This window comes from Sturnus vulgaris, chromosome 3 (genome assembly GCF_052056855.1).
Source record: "Sturnus vulgaris isolate bStuVul1 chromosome 3, bStuVul1.hap1, whole genome shotgun sequence".
Taxonomy (NCBI): Eukaryota; Metazoa; Chordata; class Aves; order Passeriformes; family Sturnidae; genus Sturnus; species Sturnus vulgaris.
In genome coordinates, this window is record NC_142245.1 from 111336168 (window position 1) to 111351396 (window position 15229).

General features: G+C 41.0%; 1 protein-coding gene across 1 annotated transcript in view; it reads right to left on the bottom strand.

Moving 5' to 3' along the window:
• Positions 1-2475: 2475 nt before the first annotated feature.
• Positions 2476-15229, bottom strand: part of PKHD1 (PKHD1 ciliary IPT domain containing fibrocystin/polyductin) — a 229390-nt gene continuing 216636 nt past the window's right edge. Inside the window, exons 62-65 of the mRNA XM_088162528.1 lie at positions 12948-13055; positions 9212-9367; positions 8570-8704; positions 2476-4027 (exon numbers count right to left, since the gene is read on the bottom strand). Of these exons, the coding sequence (XP_088018654.1) occupies positions 3684-4027; positions 8570-8704; positions 9212-9367; positions 12948-13055 (743 nt within the window). The 3' untranslated portion in view covers positions 2476-3683. The remainder of the gene's footprint in view (positions 4028-8569; positions 8705-9211; positions 9368-12947; positions 13056-15229) is intronic.

Consider the following 15229-nt stretch of genomic DNA (forward strand, 5'->3'; position numbering starts at 1 on the left):
TATAGAAATAAATGCCACAATAAATACCATAATAAATAGGGACTGGAAGTTATACCATATAGAGATGATCAAAAGGTTTATAATCTCATTGCTGTTATTTGGTTTTTCTTTCTTTTTTTTTTTTTAATTTTGTCTTAGGCACACAATTCCTTCAACCCAGACTGTAATTAATTTTACTACATCACCAGTTATCTCTGCTCCCTAACCAGGCTTGTCATTTTAATTTTTCACAGGCTTTCTTTTCCCTATCCATGTGCCTGTTCCTGTATCTTCGTGAAGTCTCATCAGCTCTGGCCCAAAGCCTTAGGCAAATTTGTCTCTAATGCACTCCTCTACTTCAGACATAAGAGGAAAAAATATCACCCCCACAAAAGGGGGAGGAAAAAAAAAAAAAAAAGGAAGAGGAATAATTTTGACCATATATTGTCTAGCAATTCAGAAAAGCTGGGGGAGCTTGGATAAAAGTAAGGCATCCTTTCAGCTACATTCTTATTTATATCAATAAAGGAACTCAGTGGTATTGGAGATGGGACTACAGAAAAAGGTTACCAGGTGGAAATCCCAAATCCAGCAAACTTAATGAAATTGTTGCCATTGGCTTCAGTAGAGCCAAACTTGCCAAATTTCACTGACATTTAACATGACTGTCCAGAAAGGCTTTGGGTCTCAGAGGATGGATCAGCACAGGCAGATCCAGAATTTTTTTTTTATTTTTTCCTGCACTTTGAAGGCTTTCTTCATGTCCAACGTGGGGATGTCACACTTTGTTAGGCCCAAGCAGATTTGCTGGAAGTGTTTTGTGTCTCTCATAGAGCTGGTCTGAGTGAGGGCTGGGCTGAAGCTTGAATCTCTGCCAAAATATCCCCACGGGCTCCGTCCAAAATCCAAGCTGAAATCCTGCTGCAGTCTTTTCATTCCTCACAGAAGCTGGATTTGGACAGCAGCTGAATGTCCTGAGCTGAGCCAGAGGGCTTGAATAAGCCCAAGTCTATGAAGGCACCACATGCCATGAGATATCATGGCTAACCCACACACCACACTGTGGATTCTTCATCTGCCTCCTTCCACTGCATCCCTACCCTGGGCTTTGGAATGCAGAATGTCACACATTTATCCATGAAACACCCATGCAAAGGTGGAAACAACCTTTGTCCTAATTATAGTGTAAGGATTAAGTAGAACTCGAAGCAAAGATTGAGCAGGGTCCCCAAAAGTACTGACCACGACACAGCAGTGACAGCAGGTGCCCCACGGGACAAGCTGGCATTCCAAATGTTGGAAAATGGGATTTTGGCTTGGAATACGAGATGCTTCTTCTCTTTCTTTGCCTTTCCCAGGATATTCTGTAGCAGCTTGGGTGGGGCTGTTCACAGAACCATAGAATGGTTTGGGATGGAAGGGACCTTAAAGACCACCCAGTTCCACCCCCTGCCATGGGCAGGGACCTCTTCCACTATCCCAGGTTGCTCCAAGCCCCATCCAGCCTGGCCTGGGACACTTCCAGGGATCCAGGGGCAGCCACAGCTTCTCATCTAATCACACAGTTCCTGTAAAAGTGAGCATTTTAACTCAGTCTCATGGAAAACATAGATGGAAAACATTTCAAACTAAATCTGGATCTCCCTCAGCCACAAAGCAGTGAATCCTTTTTCATCCAGTCACTGTTGCAGTCAGCCTAAATCCAATTGTTTTAGGAAAAAATGACATTTTATGTTTAGCCATGAAACCACTGCAACCACTTCAACCACTGAGTGTCATTCTCATCCTTCTCTCTGATCACTACAGTGTTGTTTTTTTATTTTTCTTTTTTTTATTTTCTGACACACAAGATCCCCTAAATTTGTCACTTAGTTAGGATTCGCTTAATGTTTGCACCTATTTGTCACCATATTTTGTTTCATTTTCTCCCCACTTCTTTCCCACATGCCACCACTCAATCAGTTGAAAATGCTGCAATTAAAGACTTTTAGCCCTGATAATTCCATTAGAGGTCCAGATATGCAAGACATTACTTTTCTGTAAACAAAATATGGATGAGTTAAAGAATTATGAACTAAACAATTAATATAAGCACATAACTATTTCCAATATGTCTGATTTTTTTTCCCAAAATAATTATTTTTTGTACAATATTTTCATATAACTTACATTCAACATTATTGTTGGGAATATTGACATGTGTACTTTTATATTGTTTTCTTTTACACTGCTTGGATGTGATGGAGTCACTTACTAGAAGTAGAAACACTGAAGGGAAATAGAATTCATGAAGTGCAGGAATTGTGTTTCTGTAGAGAGGAAAGGCTCTTCTGCCCTATGAAAGCATCTGAAACTGGGTATCAGCTGTGCAGGAAGAGTTTCCCAATAATTTCACCAGACATGGATGTCTTTGTATAACTTTTTATTCAGACCTTGAATCACGATCCTTGAGGATCTACCCAATAATAATATTTTGGCCTCTGCAGAAAATAATGTAATAAATGGCTTTTCTATACCATGGAAGAGGTCAAAAAGTCTGACCCATTGCACTTAATAAGATCTTCATCCACAAGTGTCTTAAACCAGAAAAACTCCTGTTCACTCAACGAGAAGCCTGGTTCAGTGTGCAATCAGTCTAATTTCACCCCAAAATTATGATTATAAAGACAGCATAGTGCAGAAGCCAAAGATGGTGAATCTATTTTTGTGCCCAGGAAACTGAGCAGCTTGAACAGAATCTGCACCTTAACTCTTCAGCTTGAAGAGAAGGTTTGTGGTTTGTTTGAGTTTTTTCCAAATCAAAATTTCTCACCTTCTCTTCCACTGCTGATCCAGCCAGAAACCTCATCTTCCTGATAAAGTAATTTTTTTTTCTGCAAAGGAGTATAAATTTTATCTGGTGCCACCAGGATACCTTGCAACCAAGAATTTTATGGCACAGAGAAAGCATAATAAAGTTCCTCATCTTCCAGCTCAGTAAAGCAAGCACAGAGGAATTCTGTGAGCAACTGAAGAATAAAAGCAGTTGTGTTATTATCCATAAAGAGTAGTGTTCATAACAAGCCACTGATTTAAAGATGTCAGAAAACAATGTCACGGTGAAGATTTACTCAGTAAAATACTTTAATCAAAATAAAAATAATAATAATAATAATAAAAAAAAAGATTTGCATAGAGGAGAATGGAAGCACTTACTCAAGCCACAATGAAATTTAATAAATGACAATAAAGAGAAATATTTGTGTATATACTGAGGTTCTTTGAACAAAACTAAAAGCATGGCTGGAAGAAATGGGAAAATTTCTATATATTTACATGTATGCATATTCACCAGCAATACTCAAGACACTAAGACTAAATCCATGCTAGAACATTTTAGTGTCAGAAACCCTGTTGAGTTGTTAGTTTGATCCCTGACTGCTTCTGAATGCAGTCTCAAAGCTGACCCATTAAGCACTCCCCTGGAGCACTCTCCTGCAGAGAGTTTTGCAGGAGTCAGGAGAGCCGTTCTCAAAGGGCAGCTCGGATGCACCCACCCCATTCTGGAAGCTGGGAAAGGGCAGCACCAAAGAGCCTCGCGCTTGGCTGCAGGGTCATCTGCCCGTGTGGCCACATGGTTGCCATCCCAATACCTGTACGGATTTCTCTGAGCACAGAGGCCAAAGGCCAAGGGACTGCAGTGGTCCAACCCTCCCATCACTGCTTTACCCCTCTGCTGCCACCATGGCAACGCACTCTCTGACATCATTCTGGTGCTGGGGCATCCTGCTGGATTTCTCCCTTTCCTGGCTGTACCCAGCTGCAGCTTGGGGTGGTTCCTTCTGGCTGGAGCACCCCGGGACTGCTGGCTGCTGGAGCTGCACAGAGGCACCAGGAGATCTCCCTCTCTGGTGACTGTCACTTTTCCTGACTGAGGGAAAGGTGAGTGTGTCACCAGCCTTGGACTGCACAGTTCTTGTGTTTCTGGCTGCCTTGGCTTCACTTGGCTGCAGGTTCAGCTCCTCTGCATGTCCTGTGGCAGCTCCCACTGCTCCACTTCCTTCCATATCTGTGAAAAGCAAGACTTGTTTGTTTCTTACAACAATTGTCAGACCCCACCTTCGTGTACATTATCCATTTATGCCTTTAGTGTGTATTAAGACATCAATAATTTTTAAATTTTTTTTCCCGTTTTTACATGACAACGATAGGAGTAGGGGGAAGAGTTTTAAATGGAACAGGAGAAGCTTAGGTTAGAGATTAGGAAAAAATTCTTCCCTGTGAGGGTGGTGAACAACTGAGGCTGCCCAGGGAAGCTGTGTCTGCCCCATCCCTGGAAGTGTTGGATGGGGCTTGGAACAACCTGGGATAGTGGAAGGTGTGCTTGTCCAGGGTGGGAGGAAGCAGGTGATTAAAGTCCCTTCCAACCCAAACCATTCCATGATTCTGTGATTAATTAAAATGCACTTACTATTACAGAAATAGTTTCAGTAGCCATACATTTCAGTTTGGTAGAAATAAATTGGCAAGGCCAAACAACCATTAGCTCTTTCCACAAATAAAAAAAAAAAAAGCAGCAAACTCAGCTGGTTTGTGCTTATTGACACACTAACAGCTGCTAGAGCATCTCCATAATTTAGAGAATTTTTTAATAAATGCTTAATAATAAATTGTATAGAATACAGTTTCTTAGTAAGCTATGTATTGCTAAGACTGGTAATATTTTAATACTACACACCCATAAAAGGCATCATCCCTTTCTGAAACGGGCTATAACTTAGGGTAGAACTTTGTATTTCTAACATTTGAGTCCTACTCAAGGCAGAACCTGCAACCTACAATGCTTTTTTGAAAAAATGACATAGAAAAAATGCAGGAGAAGGTAAATATACACTATAATTTTTTCATGTGGAAATGTTTTCATCCTTATATATCAAATGGTTGCCAATAACAGAGGCAGGGTCCCTTTTAGTGACATAGCAGATAATTTCTGAGCTGACAGAATGTGCTGTGATTGGCAGCCTTATTTGCAGCATCGTGGATGCTAAAAAACATTTTTAATTTTCTTGTAATCGTCTCCCTTCCCCCATGAAAAAAATGCCATCAGCTTACACCTGAACTTTTAATACTCATTCCAAATCCAGAACTAGTCTTGGTCAATGTCTAATGTGTTAGTGGACAAAATCAGCTTTTTTAGTCCATTTATCAGCACACATTGTAGGTCCTCAGCACAAATAATACCAGAAAATGTGTTATTACCACTTCTGATGTTTCAGGTTTGTCCTTTCAGTCTAACCCTGAACAGCCTCATGGCTGCTCAGACCTTTTGCTCAGATTCATTCTCTTCTGCATTTCCTCTAATTCATTAATTGGAACTATATCTGCTGAATCATAGAATATCTCAAATTGGAAGGGACCCATAAAGGGCCATTGACTACCTGCTTCTTCTCACAAAAACACCTAAAATTATATCATATTTCAGAAAGGTTGTCCAGACATTCCTTGACCAACCTGAACTCTGACAGCCCTGGCAGTGACTTCATGCTTGTGCTCATTTTTTCTGCTGCTGGTTTTTTTTTTCATCTTGTACATTCACAAATTTAAATTTCAGGGTTATACTTCTTGGAAATGCACCAGAAAGTTGTTACCAAAATTTCAGCAGTCAGACATATTATTATGTTTAGTACTTTCCTTCTTAAGCTGGCTTTAACTTTAGGTAGTCGACTGATTTAAGGTACAAATTACACACATCACCAGGTTCAATTTTCTTCTTTAGACACATAAACAAGATAATAAGGTCATGATCTCCTATACCAAAGCTTCATGTTAGTTCTGGAGATTTATTGACTCTCTCATCTTCAAAGGTGCCATTTTCAACGGTGGAAATAAGGTTTTTCAAACAAGTTTGAATCAATGGAGGAGGCTACCAGTTTTCTGGATAGAAGCAGCTTCAAGGATGAAGTACTGCCTTGAGAGTCCTGATTTTTAAACATTAAATACAAACTATTTAATATAATGTAAACATATGATTAACAGGATTAAGTGCCAGCTAACAGAGCTCAGGCAGAAATTATATATGGGAAATAATTCTGAGGGATGTATGGCAGTACCAGATACTACCACTGAAATGGAAGATATACAGTGTTTCCACTGGTGATTTGGAATTTAAACTGAAATTGATTCTGATGAAATTTTGTAAAACAAGGGGAAAATGGCAAACTGGTAGAAAGGAAGGAGGAGGAGCTGATCTGAGCAAGCTAGGAGCCAGAATAAGAGACTGGGATAACATCTTCAGGAACACACAGTGATTTCAAGCTGAAGATACCCAAGGAGTTCAGAATAAGGATCAATCAGGAACCATTCTGAAAAGGCTCAGGGAAAGGACAGAAAATTGAAGCTTGGAAATGTAAGCTGCAGGAGGATACAAGCTCTCTGTTGAACCACCAGAAAAAATTGCAAAAACCAAAAAGCAACAATGTTCTCCACCTCCAAGCGTGTTCTGTTAACAGTGCCTTAGTCCATCAAAAATTCTTCAATTCAAGAGAGAGATAATTAAAAAAAGCTAAGGAGATTTTTCTTGTTAGACCAAAGTTAGGTAAGGCAATATCTTGATCCCTTCTCCCTGCTGTGCTGCATAAAATGTGCATTTTGGTTTCTCCTTCATCTTCATCCTCAGCTGCTCCTTTTGGTACAATATCCAGGGCCCTTGAGCCACTGGACACACTCTACAAGCACCCACCAATGAGAAAATCTCTGTTTTGCAAGTCTTGCTATGGTGATTAATAAATAAAGGCTCTGAACAGTTAATTGTGTTAGAAAGGCAATATTTCTTATGAAGGGAAGAGCTACAAAGCAGAAACTAAACAAAAAGAGTGCAGCTTTGATTTCTTCTCTCTCTCTCTCTCCAAAACCAACAGCACTTTAAATAGGGGGGAATCAAACATTAGACATTTCCAAGTCATATGTATTAAATTCACTTAAAGATATTGTTATCCTTGTTTAGATTTGAACATATTGGGGAATCTTTTTGTCTTGCAACTATTCCTAAAAGACTCTAAGTGGCTGGATTGCCTTTTTCTGACAAAAAAAATTCTTCCCATGAATTATTTACATGACGGCTCCAATCAACACTGTACCTGTCAGCCTCCCCAGCCAAAATGAAAGTTCACTATGTAAAGGTGCCAAGGGAGAGTGGCAGCCTCCCACTGCGAGTTTATAGACAGAACTAAGTCAGCACGCATTATGTGTCAGAGCCGACATCAGACAGAATCAGATCCTTTGATCTCAGACCTCCACAGGAAGCTTAGATCTCAGACAAATTAGATAAAAAATGAATTTATAGCAGATATGTGTCCTAAGGCACACAGCTGAATGCTGTGTTTTGGAAGAGTATGGCAAATATCAAAACACATAAACTGCAGAATTTCCTCTCTCCTTCTCCTTCTCCCTCTGCTTTAGTGATAGACACTAATTAAAAGGAGATAAAACTCCAGCTCGCCTCTTCCTGCCTCTTATGTAATCCACAGGCTTCGGTAAGAAGGAGGAAAAAGAAATTCCCAAATCAGAGTAAATGGGGGGGTTCAGCAGGGTTATCCGAATGCCCTTAGATCTGTGCTGTTGGCAGGTGAGATAAAAAAAAAAAAGCCCTCAACTACAGTAAGAACATTTCACACTTGCAGAAAGGGAAGCTGGTGCTTTGTGCTGCCAGCCTCAAGCCCCCGGGGCTGTCTGCTTTTCTGTGACCTCAGAAGGAGTTGGGTTTGATCAGAAGATGATGAAAGGAGTCTCCAGGAGGTGTGCAGGAAAGGGGTGTTGGTGGCAGGACCCTGGGGAGTGAAGCTGGACACAGGTGGGTGGGTGGGACTGGAGCTGCTTTGAGCTGCTGGGTTGGACTCACAGAGACCTGTAAATGAGCCCTAGGTGGGTTATTTCAGCTCCAGTGTAGCTCAGTGCAGTCCTTCACACCCTGCAAACCTGCCCAGAGCTTTTGATCCCCTCCAGCACCTGGAGATTTGGGCAGGGAGGAGCCCTGCTCCTCCAGGCATGGGGGGACACCAGGAGTGTTGGTCCCTGCCTACTCCAAAAACGCTGGGAGAAAATCATGGACTCATTGAATCACAGAATATCCTGAATTGTGGGGAAGGGACCCAAAAGGATTACTGAAATCCAGGGCACTGGATTTCACAGTCCTGCACAGGACACCCAAGAATCACAGCATGAGCACAAGGGGGATTATGCTGCTGCCTTCAGTGTAGCTGGGAATTTACTCCACCTGTATGAAAGGAGATGAAATGAAACAGAAAAAAATCAGGGAGGAGAAGGAGGAGGCAATAAAGAGATAGACCTTCTGAGAATGTGCCATTGATCCTATACAAACATAGAGAATCACAGAATCATTGAAGTTGGAAAAAACCTTTTAGATCGTTGAGTCCAACCACCAAGGCAGCAGCACTGTATTCACCATTAAACCTCTCCCCAGCTCCACATCCCACACATCTTTTGAACACTTGCACTGCTGGTAACTCCATCACTTCCCAGGGAGCACCTGAACAGGTTAAAAGACATAAACGGACTCTTTTGGTGTCCAATCATTTATGAATTGCAGTCTCACCTCCTGCCAATGATGCTCCACTTTTATTTGGTCCTTGATTGAAGCAAGGCTTGGTGGGAGCTGCAGGAGGCTGTGTTTGCTCACTGGGTCTCTTGGGGCTCTCCTGTGGTAGATGAGGCCGTTCAGTCCTCGTTTCTGCAATGAAACACAGTCACCTCACCCTCAGTACATCTTCTGCTCGAAAAAAATATTAATTCAAGCAAAAATTGAACATATTTTTCAATATGTAGTAGAATATTGCTTGAATATATAAATGGCACCAAATGTCATGTCTTCACACCTTTGAACTCTTCCAGGGATGGTGGCTCCACCACTGCCCTGGGCAGCCTGTTCCAGGGCTTAGCAATCCTTTCCAAGAAGAAACTTTTTGTAATATCTGTCTGGACTCAGACTCCTTCTATAGGCATAAAACTCTATGACTTTGAACTATCATAGAATCATAGAATATTCTGAGTTGGAAGGGACCCACATTGATTATTGAAGCCCAGCTCTGTTTAAACTACAAACTATATCCTAATTACTGAACATCCCAGAGCTTTTCCTGAGTTCTATTGTCTGAAACCCATTGTCCCCACTCCGGGGATTTGTTTAATTAAAAAAGGGGTCTGCAAGTTTAAATTTTTGTGGATATTTCCAACTTACTGTGGCTTTTGCTCTTCCTGAACCAGCAGAATGTGAGAACAATGCTGAATGCAGAGGCTGCTGAGCCCAGTATGACAACGAGGATCATGCTGGCCCTGGCTCTCACGGGCACAGGGAAGGTGGCAAATGGCTGGGACAGCACAGTGAACTTTGCCCCTGAGAATTTAAAGCAGTCAGTTTGTTACAAAGGCAAGGACAGCAATTTCACAGCTAAAACACCACCCTACAGCTTTTTAACAGGGATGCCACTTTTAAAGATGCGTTCAGGGACAAATCTTAAATCCATCTATCTCCAGACAGATCCAACATCAACAGATAATGTTTATTTAGGACTGAGTACCAGGACAACCTAAACATGTAACAAGATTTCTACAAGCTAAGTTTCAAGCTTTCAGTGCTTCCTGAAGCGTAAACAGCTTTGCATTCAACAATACTTAATATTTCTTCCATGAATTTGTCTAACTGACACAAACCCCAGAAAATACGTTCACAATGCATCTGCTTCTGAGGCCAGACAGATCAGGCCCCTATAGAAAACATGCACATTTTCTGCAAGAGAAATTGGTTGTGATAAGGCAGTTCTTAATACTGATTTTTTTTACAGACTATACCTAAATCATATCAATATAAGTTCGGAGGAACCCAGGAACATTCACCAGCATGAAGATTAAATCCATGATGCAGAAAACTCTCAGTGAACTTGTTAATATTTTCCACCACGTTGATAATGAGCATTATAAATAAAAAATGTCAGTGTCCCTGCTGTTACACAGTAAATATTTAGTCTCTTGAAAGACAGAAGCTCTGGGTAATGCTCTGCACCCAGAGATTCTAAAATGTTCTGTAAATGGCAGAATCAAGCCAGGCACTGCTCATAGTTTCTGTGTTTGAGGATTAATTTGGTCTCAGATCTGAGTTGCAAGAACTGGAAGATGCCCTTTTGAAATAGAGAGGGGTTTTGATTTCCTAAATTTTTTCCAAACCAAGTTCTGAATGCAGATATGCTGAGCAAGGAGCTTAAGAAAACTGGCCCTGGTACTCTCTGTAGACCACCTTGAAGGATGTGGATTAGAACATCAACTCATTATCTGCCTTACTACCTGAACCATTATTGGTCTTAACCCCACAATCCTAAACATTTTGATGGATGGATATTTCTTTTACTTAAGTTCTGCTTTTAATAAAAATCTAACAGCCTTTTTTTTTTTTCATCAATTCATTAAAAAAATCAGAAATGCTGTCAGATGGAGGCTTGGAGACAGGGGTAAGTAGCAGTAAGTACTTGTAGAAGAAATTAATTAGATTTGTGTCAGTGTTGTCCACCTGAACGAAGCCAAGCTGCATCAGAACAAGGTGGGAAGCATGTTCCAATTGGGAGAAATCTGCCTGCAGGTACAAACACATATGAACTTCAGCTGAGAGAAGAAATCTCTCAGGTATCAAGGACTCTGCACACACAGGTGTTTAAAGGTGGTTTGCACTGCATTAGTAGTTCGTGAGTAGGATGCTGCTGGTTTAAAAGGAAAGTGGATGTATCAAACCCATTGGGATCCATATCAGTGAAGGGAATATTACTGTAAAACAAGGAGCAAGACGATGCAGTGGAGCTATGAATAGTCTGCTCTCCCCAGGAACTAGCACTAAAACATTTGGGATTATTGCATTTTACATCAGCTGCACCTCCTGAGCTGTCTCCAAATGGTGAATTATGCCAGGGTAGGTGCATAGAGCAACTGGTTCATGAAGATGTATCACAAACATCTACTATTTGATTGTTTAATTTCAGTTTGTTTATCTCAAACGATAAAAGTACAGCTCTTCAGAAAGAATCTGGAACTGTAAAAACCTTTATGCTGTCTCCAGCATGGTTCCCAATTACAGGGAGCAAAGGGGATTGTACCTTTGGTGTATATTTTTGCAATGGACATTAAAAGTGTGGAATAATCTGATTTTCACAGGTGACACCTGCACGGGTGCATCAGCTGCCTGTACACATTGGTACCTCTAAACATCCTCCATGGGGGAATGGCTTTAAGCTGAAAGAGGGCAGATTTAAATTAGATATTTATCACTGGCACATGTTGCCCAGAGAAGCTGTGGCTGCCACATCCCTGGAAGTGTTGAAGGTCAGCCTGGATGGAGCTCTGAGCACCCTGGTCTACTGAAAGGGTGTCCCTTCCCAACATGGGAGAGTTAAAACTCGATGATCTTGAAGATCCCTTCCAATCCAAACCATTTTGTGATTCTATTATTAATTCTTAGTAACACTCTGATTGGCTAAATATTTCAGAAAAGGGATCTCTGTTTGACGTTTGTTCAGAAAAAAGATTTTGGGATTTCCCTGAAACAAGTTTCTAAACACATTTCATTAAGCTGTGCTTCCAGCCTGAAGAATCAGATCTTTTGAAGTGCTGACTTTCCATCTACTCTCACTGATGAGAAGGTAGTGGTACCTGCATGTGTTTGGCAGCTCAAAATACACAAAAATCCCCTCCTTGAAAGGCCCACCTCCAAGTGCTCCCTGCACCCCAAGTCTCCCTTCTCCAAGCCATGAGAAGCACTGGATTTGGATGAGCCACTTGTGGCAGCCTAAATGTTTGAAAACTTCTATTTTTATTTTTTTGCTCTTCCACTTGGCCACTTCCCCAGTCAGATGTACTTGTTCCCTTTGTTTTTTTTTGTTGTTGTTGTTGGTTTTTTTTAATTTTTTTTGATGAGGCAAGACATGAGAGAGAGAGAGAGAGAGATAATATATCTTTATCATCTGCAATGTTATTTATCTAGAGAGATATCCATGCATATATATCTATATATAAAGGGAGATGGGTGGATGGATGGATGGATGGATGCAATACCATAATAGAGACTTTACACATGCTCTTACAACATCTACACCTTAATATGTCCTTGGACTGCATGCCAGACCTGCTCCTGCTTCTCCATAGATTTGCCTCAGCAGTCATCCTGAGACAAGAAATCAACATCTCTATACCTTCAGAAAGAGATTTAGAGATAATTTCAGGCCCCCAAGCAGTTGCAGAGGTGCAACTCTTGTGCAGACATCTTGAGGATTTTCCAAGGCAGAGCTCATGGGATGCCTTGTCCCCAGTGTCACCCTCAGCTGGCATTTCCAAGAAGGCATAGCACACCTGCCTTCTCTTTACTGAGCTGCTCAGGGGCCTCTGAAGGTGCCAACATCATCTCCATGAGCTCTCAGGAGAGCCCTGGCAGAGTTCAGTCCTGGAGCCACGCTCTGAATGTGCATAACCACCTATAAAAGTGACCAGGTGCAGGCAAACAGGCAGGAAAAGGCACTATGAAAATAGCCAGGAGCACAGATGGAAAATTTCTGAATATAAACAGGGGAAAAAAAGAGGGAATGAGAGGTTGCAATTTATAGGAAATAGTTTGCTCTGGCAACTTAACTGATTTTAAGTATCTGATTTCTTGGGATACATACTAGGGAATCCAGGGAGAAAGAGGCACCTTTTCCTGACAATACTTCTCTGTACTTATTCACTAGATTTGAGACATCTTACATGAATAGCACAGGAATCACCAGGCTCTCCTGCTGCCTGGGGAATGCAAACTTGGATGTGAAACAGAACACAGGCTATTTAGAGGTTTGGCATCACTCCACCCATTCAAAGAAAGTTTCACTCCTTTTTTATAAATCGGGTCACCTGAAGGGCTCTTATTTTACCAAGTAAGAAAATACCCAGAATATAGGGTTTACCTGGAGGTGATGTGACAGTGAACACAAGTCTCCAGTTTGTTCCTGAGCTGGACACAGCCAGATTGGAAAAGCTTGCACATCCCTCGATGACCTGCACTTGGGTGAGTCCTGGAGAGTCAGAAAAAATCATATTGCAATTAACAGCAACCAGGTAAGGGCCACTAAAGGACCTCAGGGAGTCCTCATGACTTTAAGAGACTTCAGAAAGCCTAAATTCATTATCCATCTCAATCATAAACATTGTGTCTAACTCCAGAAAATTTCACACAGAGGTACTTGGAAAACAAATTCCTGAAGGATTGAAGGACCTCAGCTTCTAAATATATATTTTTTTTACCTCATTGTGAAATGACATTTTCTATGTGTTATGTGGGTGTAATGTGAATGTAGCTGTTAAAGGGATCAAACAAAGGTAACAGGAGCTATAGAGATGTTCTAGAAAGTTCCAAATGCCCATTTTTAAATTTAACTCGTGTTTTGTGTCACTAAGTACTTCACCAAGGTTAGGAAACTGATAATCAGAGACTGTCCTAAGGGGATGGAGTCAAGGAGTCAACCACTGTAACTAAGGGACAAGCTGAATCTTCAATTCTTTTCTGATTTGTAGGAGTTTCACCTTATCTTTGGGGCATATTCTCTCCTGTCCTATTGTTAAATCTCTTGGAATTTTTCTCCAGCTCTATCAGATGCTTTGAAAGGTATTTGGCCATGGAAAATGTCTATGGTGACTGCCCTGAGACAGTACAGGAGACACTGCCAGCTGGAAACCTGGCAGGGAAAAACTCCATAGGGAGCATTAAAATGAAAGCCAGGAAATAGAATTTCTCCATCACTTTACCTCTTGTTCTGATCTATCAGGGAATCCATTCTGACCCAAGATTTGCCCTTGCCATGGTTGTTATTTCTGTAGGCTCTTTTTAAAAGTTATAATTTACTTTGCAATTGGATCCCCATTTTATTGTGTATATCTTTGAGCACCAGCCAAATCCTGGCCTTTGAGTGATGCTGGCCAGGTCTGGTCTGCATTCAGACTCTTGGGGTGAATGGGGTGAAATCCTAAAGGCTGACAAATTTCCAAATGTTGGTTCAGGTGAGGGTGAGATGCCAGAACTTCCTCAGGATGCTGGACTTGCTCCAGTGATCACAAACACAGATTTTTCCTGCTGAAAGACAACATGTCAAAACTATTTGCTTTATGAAGCAGGTGGTTTGGCATTTTATTGCAGTTAAGCAGCACAGGTGAAGGTAAATAAAGTTGAATGTAGGCAGGACATTTCTACTCTGCCATTCTCGTGTTCAGGGTGTTGAACAATGTGGTGAAGTAGAAAACTCTGAACTATGGCCAGAAATTGCCCAAAACAAGGTCTTAGGTAAAACCATGAGACATATTAATTATTTTGCAACAAAAATGATAAAGTTGCTTCTCTCTGTGACTCTGGACTTATTTAATTTGTTAATAATCCAGTTAGTTTTGACTACATATATGTTTGTTGTTTTTTTCTATTTCTGTGCAGTATATATCCACATCAAACCACCAATTTCATTATGAATCTCCACGATCAGCTGTGATATACAAATAATCAGTGATTTATACTGTGAATAGATTTGATGGAAATGTGGGAATGTAGATTTCTTTTATTGCTTCAGCCTGATCCTGGTTTATCCCTCTATCAGTCATATGATCCTCCTTATGACAGTGTCTGCACAGACTACCAAGGTTTTCTTGGCTCCCTGCTCACTGTAATACAGATTTTAACAGAGGTCCTTGTCAGCTGTGCTCAGATACTTTATAATTGCCATTTCTAGTGTGTGATGAAGCCTGGAGTACTGTACTGTACTTCTCAACAGAGACTAGCTCAGCTTTCGGGCACATATGCTTCAAAGCTCAGAATATTACAGATATATATGGGAGTCTTCCCAAAGATCTCTCAGGCAAGCTGGTATTTAACGTAGAAGCAGAGCTAATTTGGAGCTAAACTGCCTTCCACGAGGCACTTTGGCTGCTGTCAGATGAAGCAGCCTCAGTGTGCTAGACGGGACCCATTTCCATTAAATGCTGCTTTCATGTGCTTCAAAAGACGAGTGCAATAAGGATGTTTGTCAAAGGAAAAACTGCAGCAAACTATTACATGCACAACATCTGTACTGTGCTGCTCTTCCTTTGCTGAAGTTTATTGACTATTAATTTGATGCATGTATCTTTTAAAGAATGTGAAGTGTCTTCCTCTTCAGTGACTTTTCTTTTTCTTTCTTTCTTTCTTTCTTTCTTTCTTTCTTTCTTT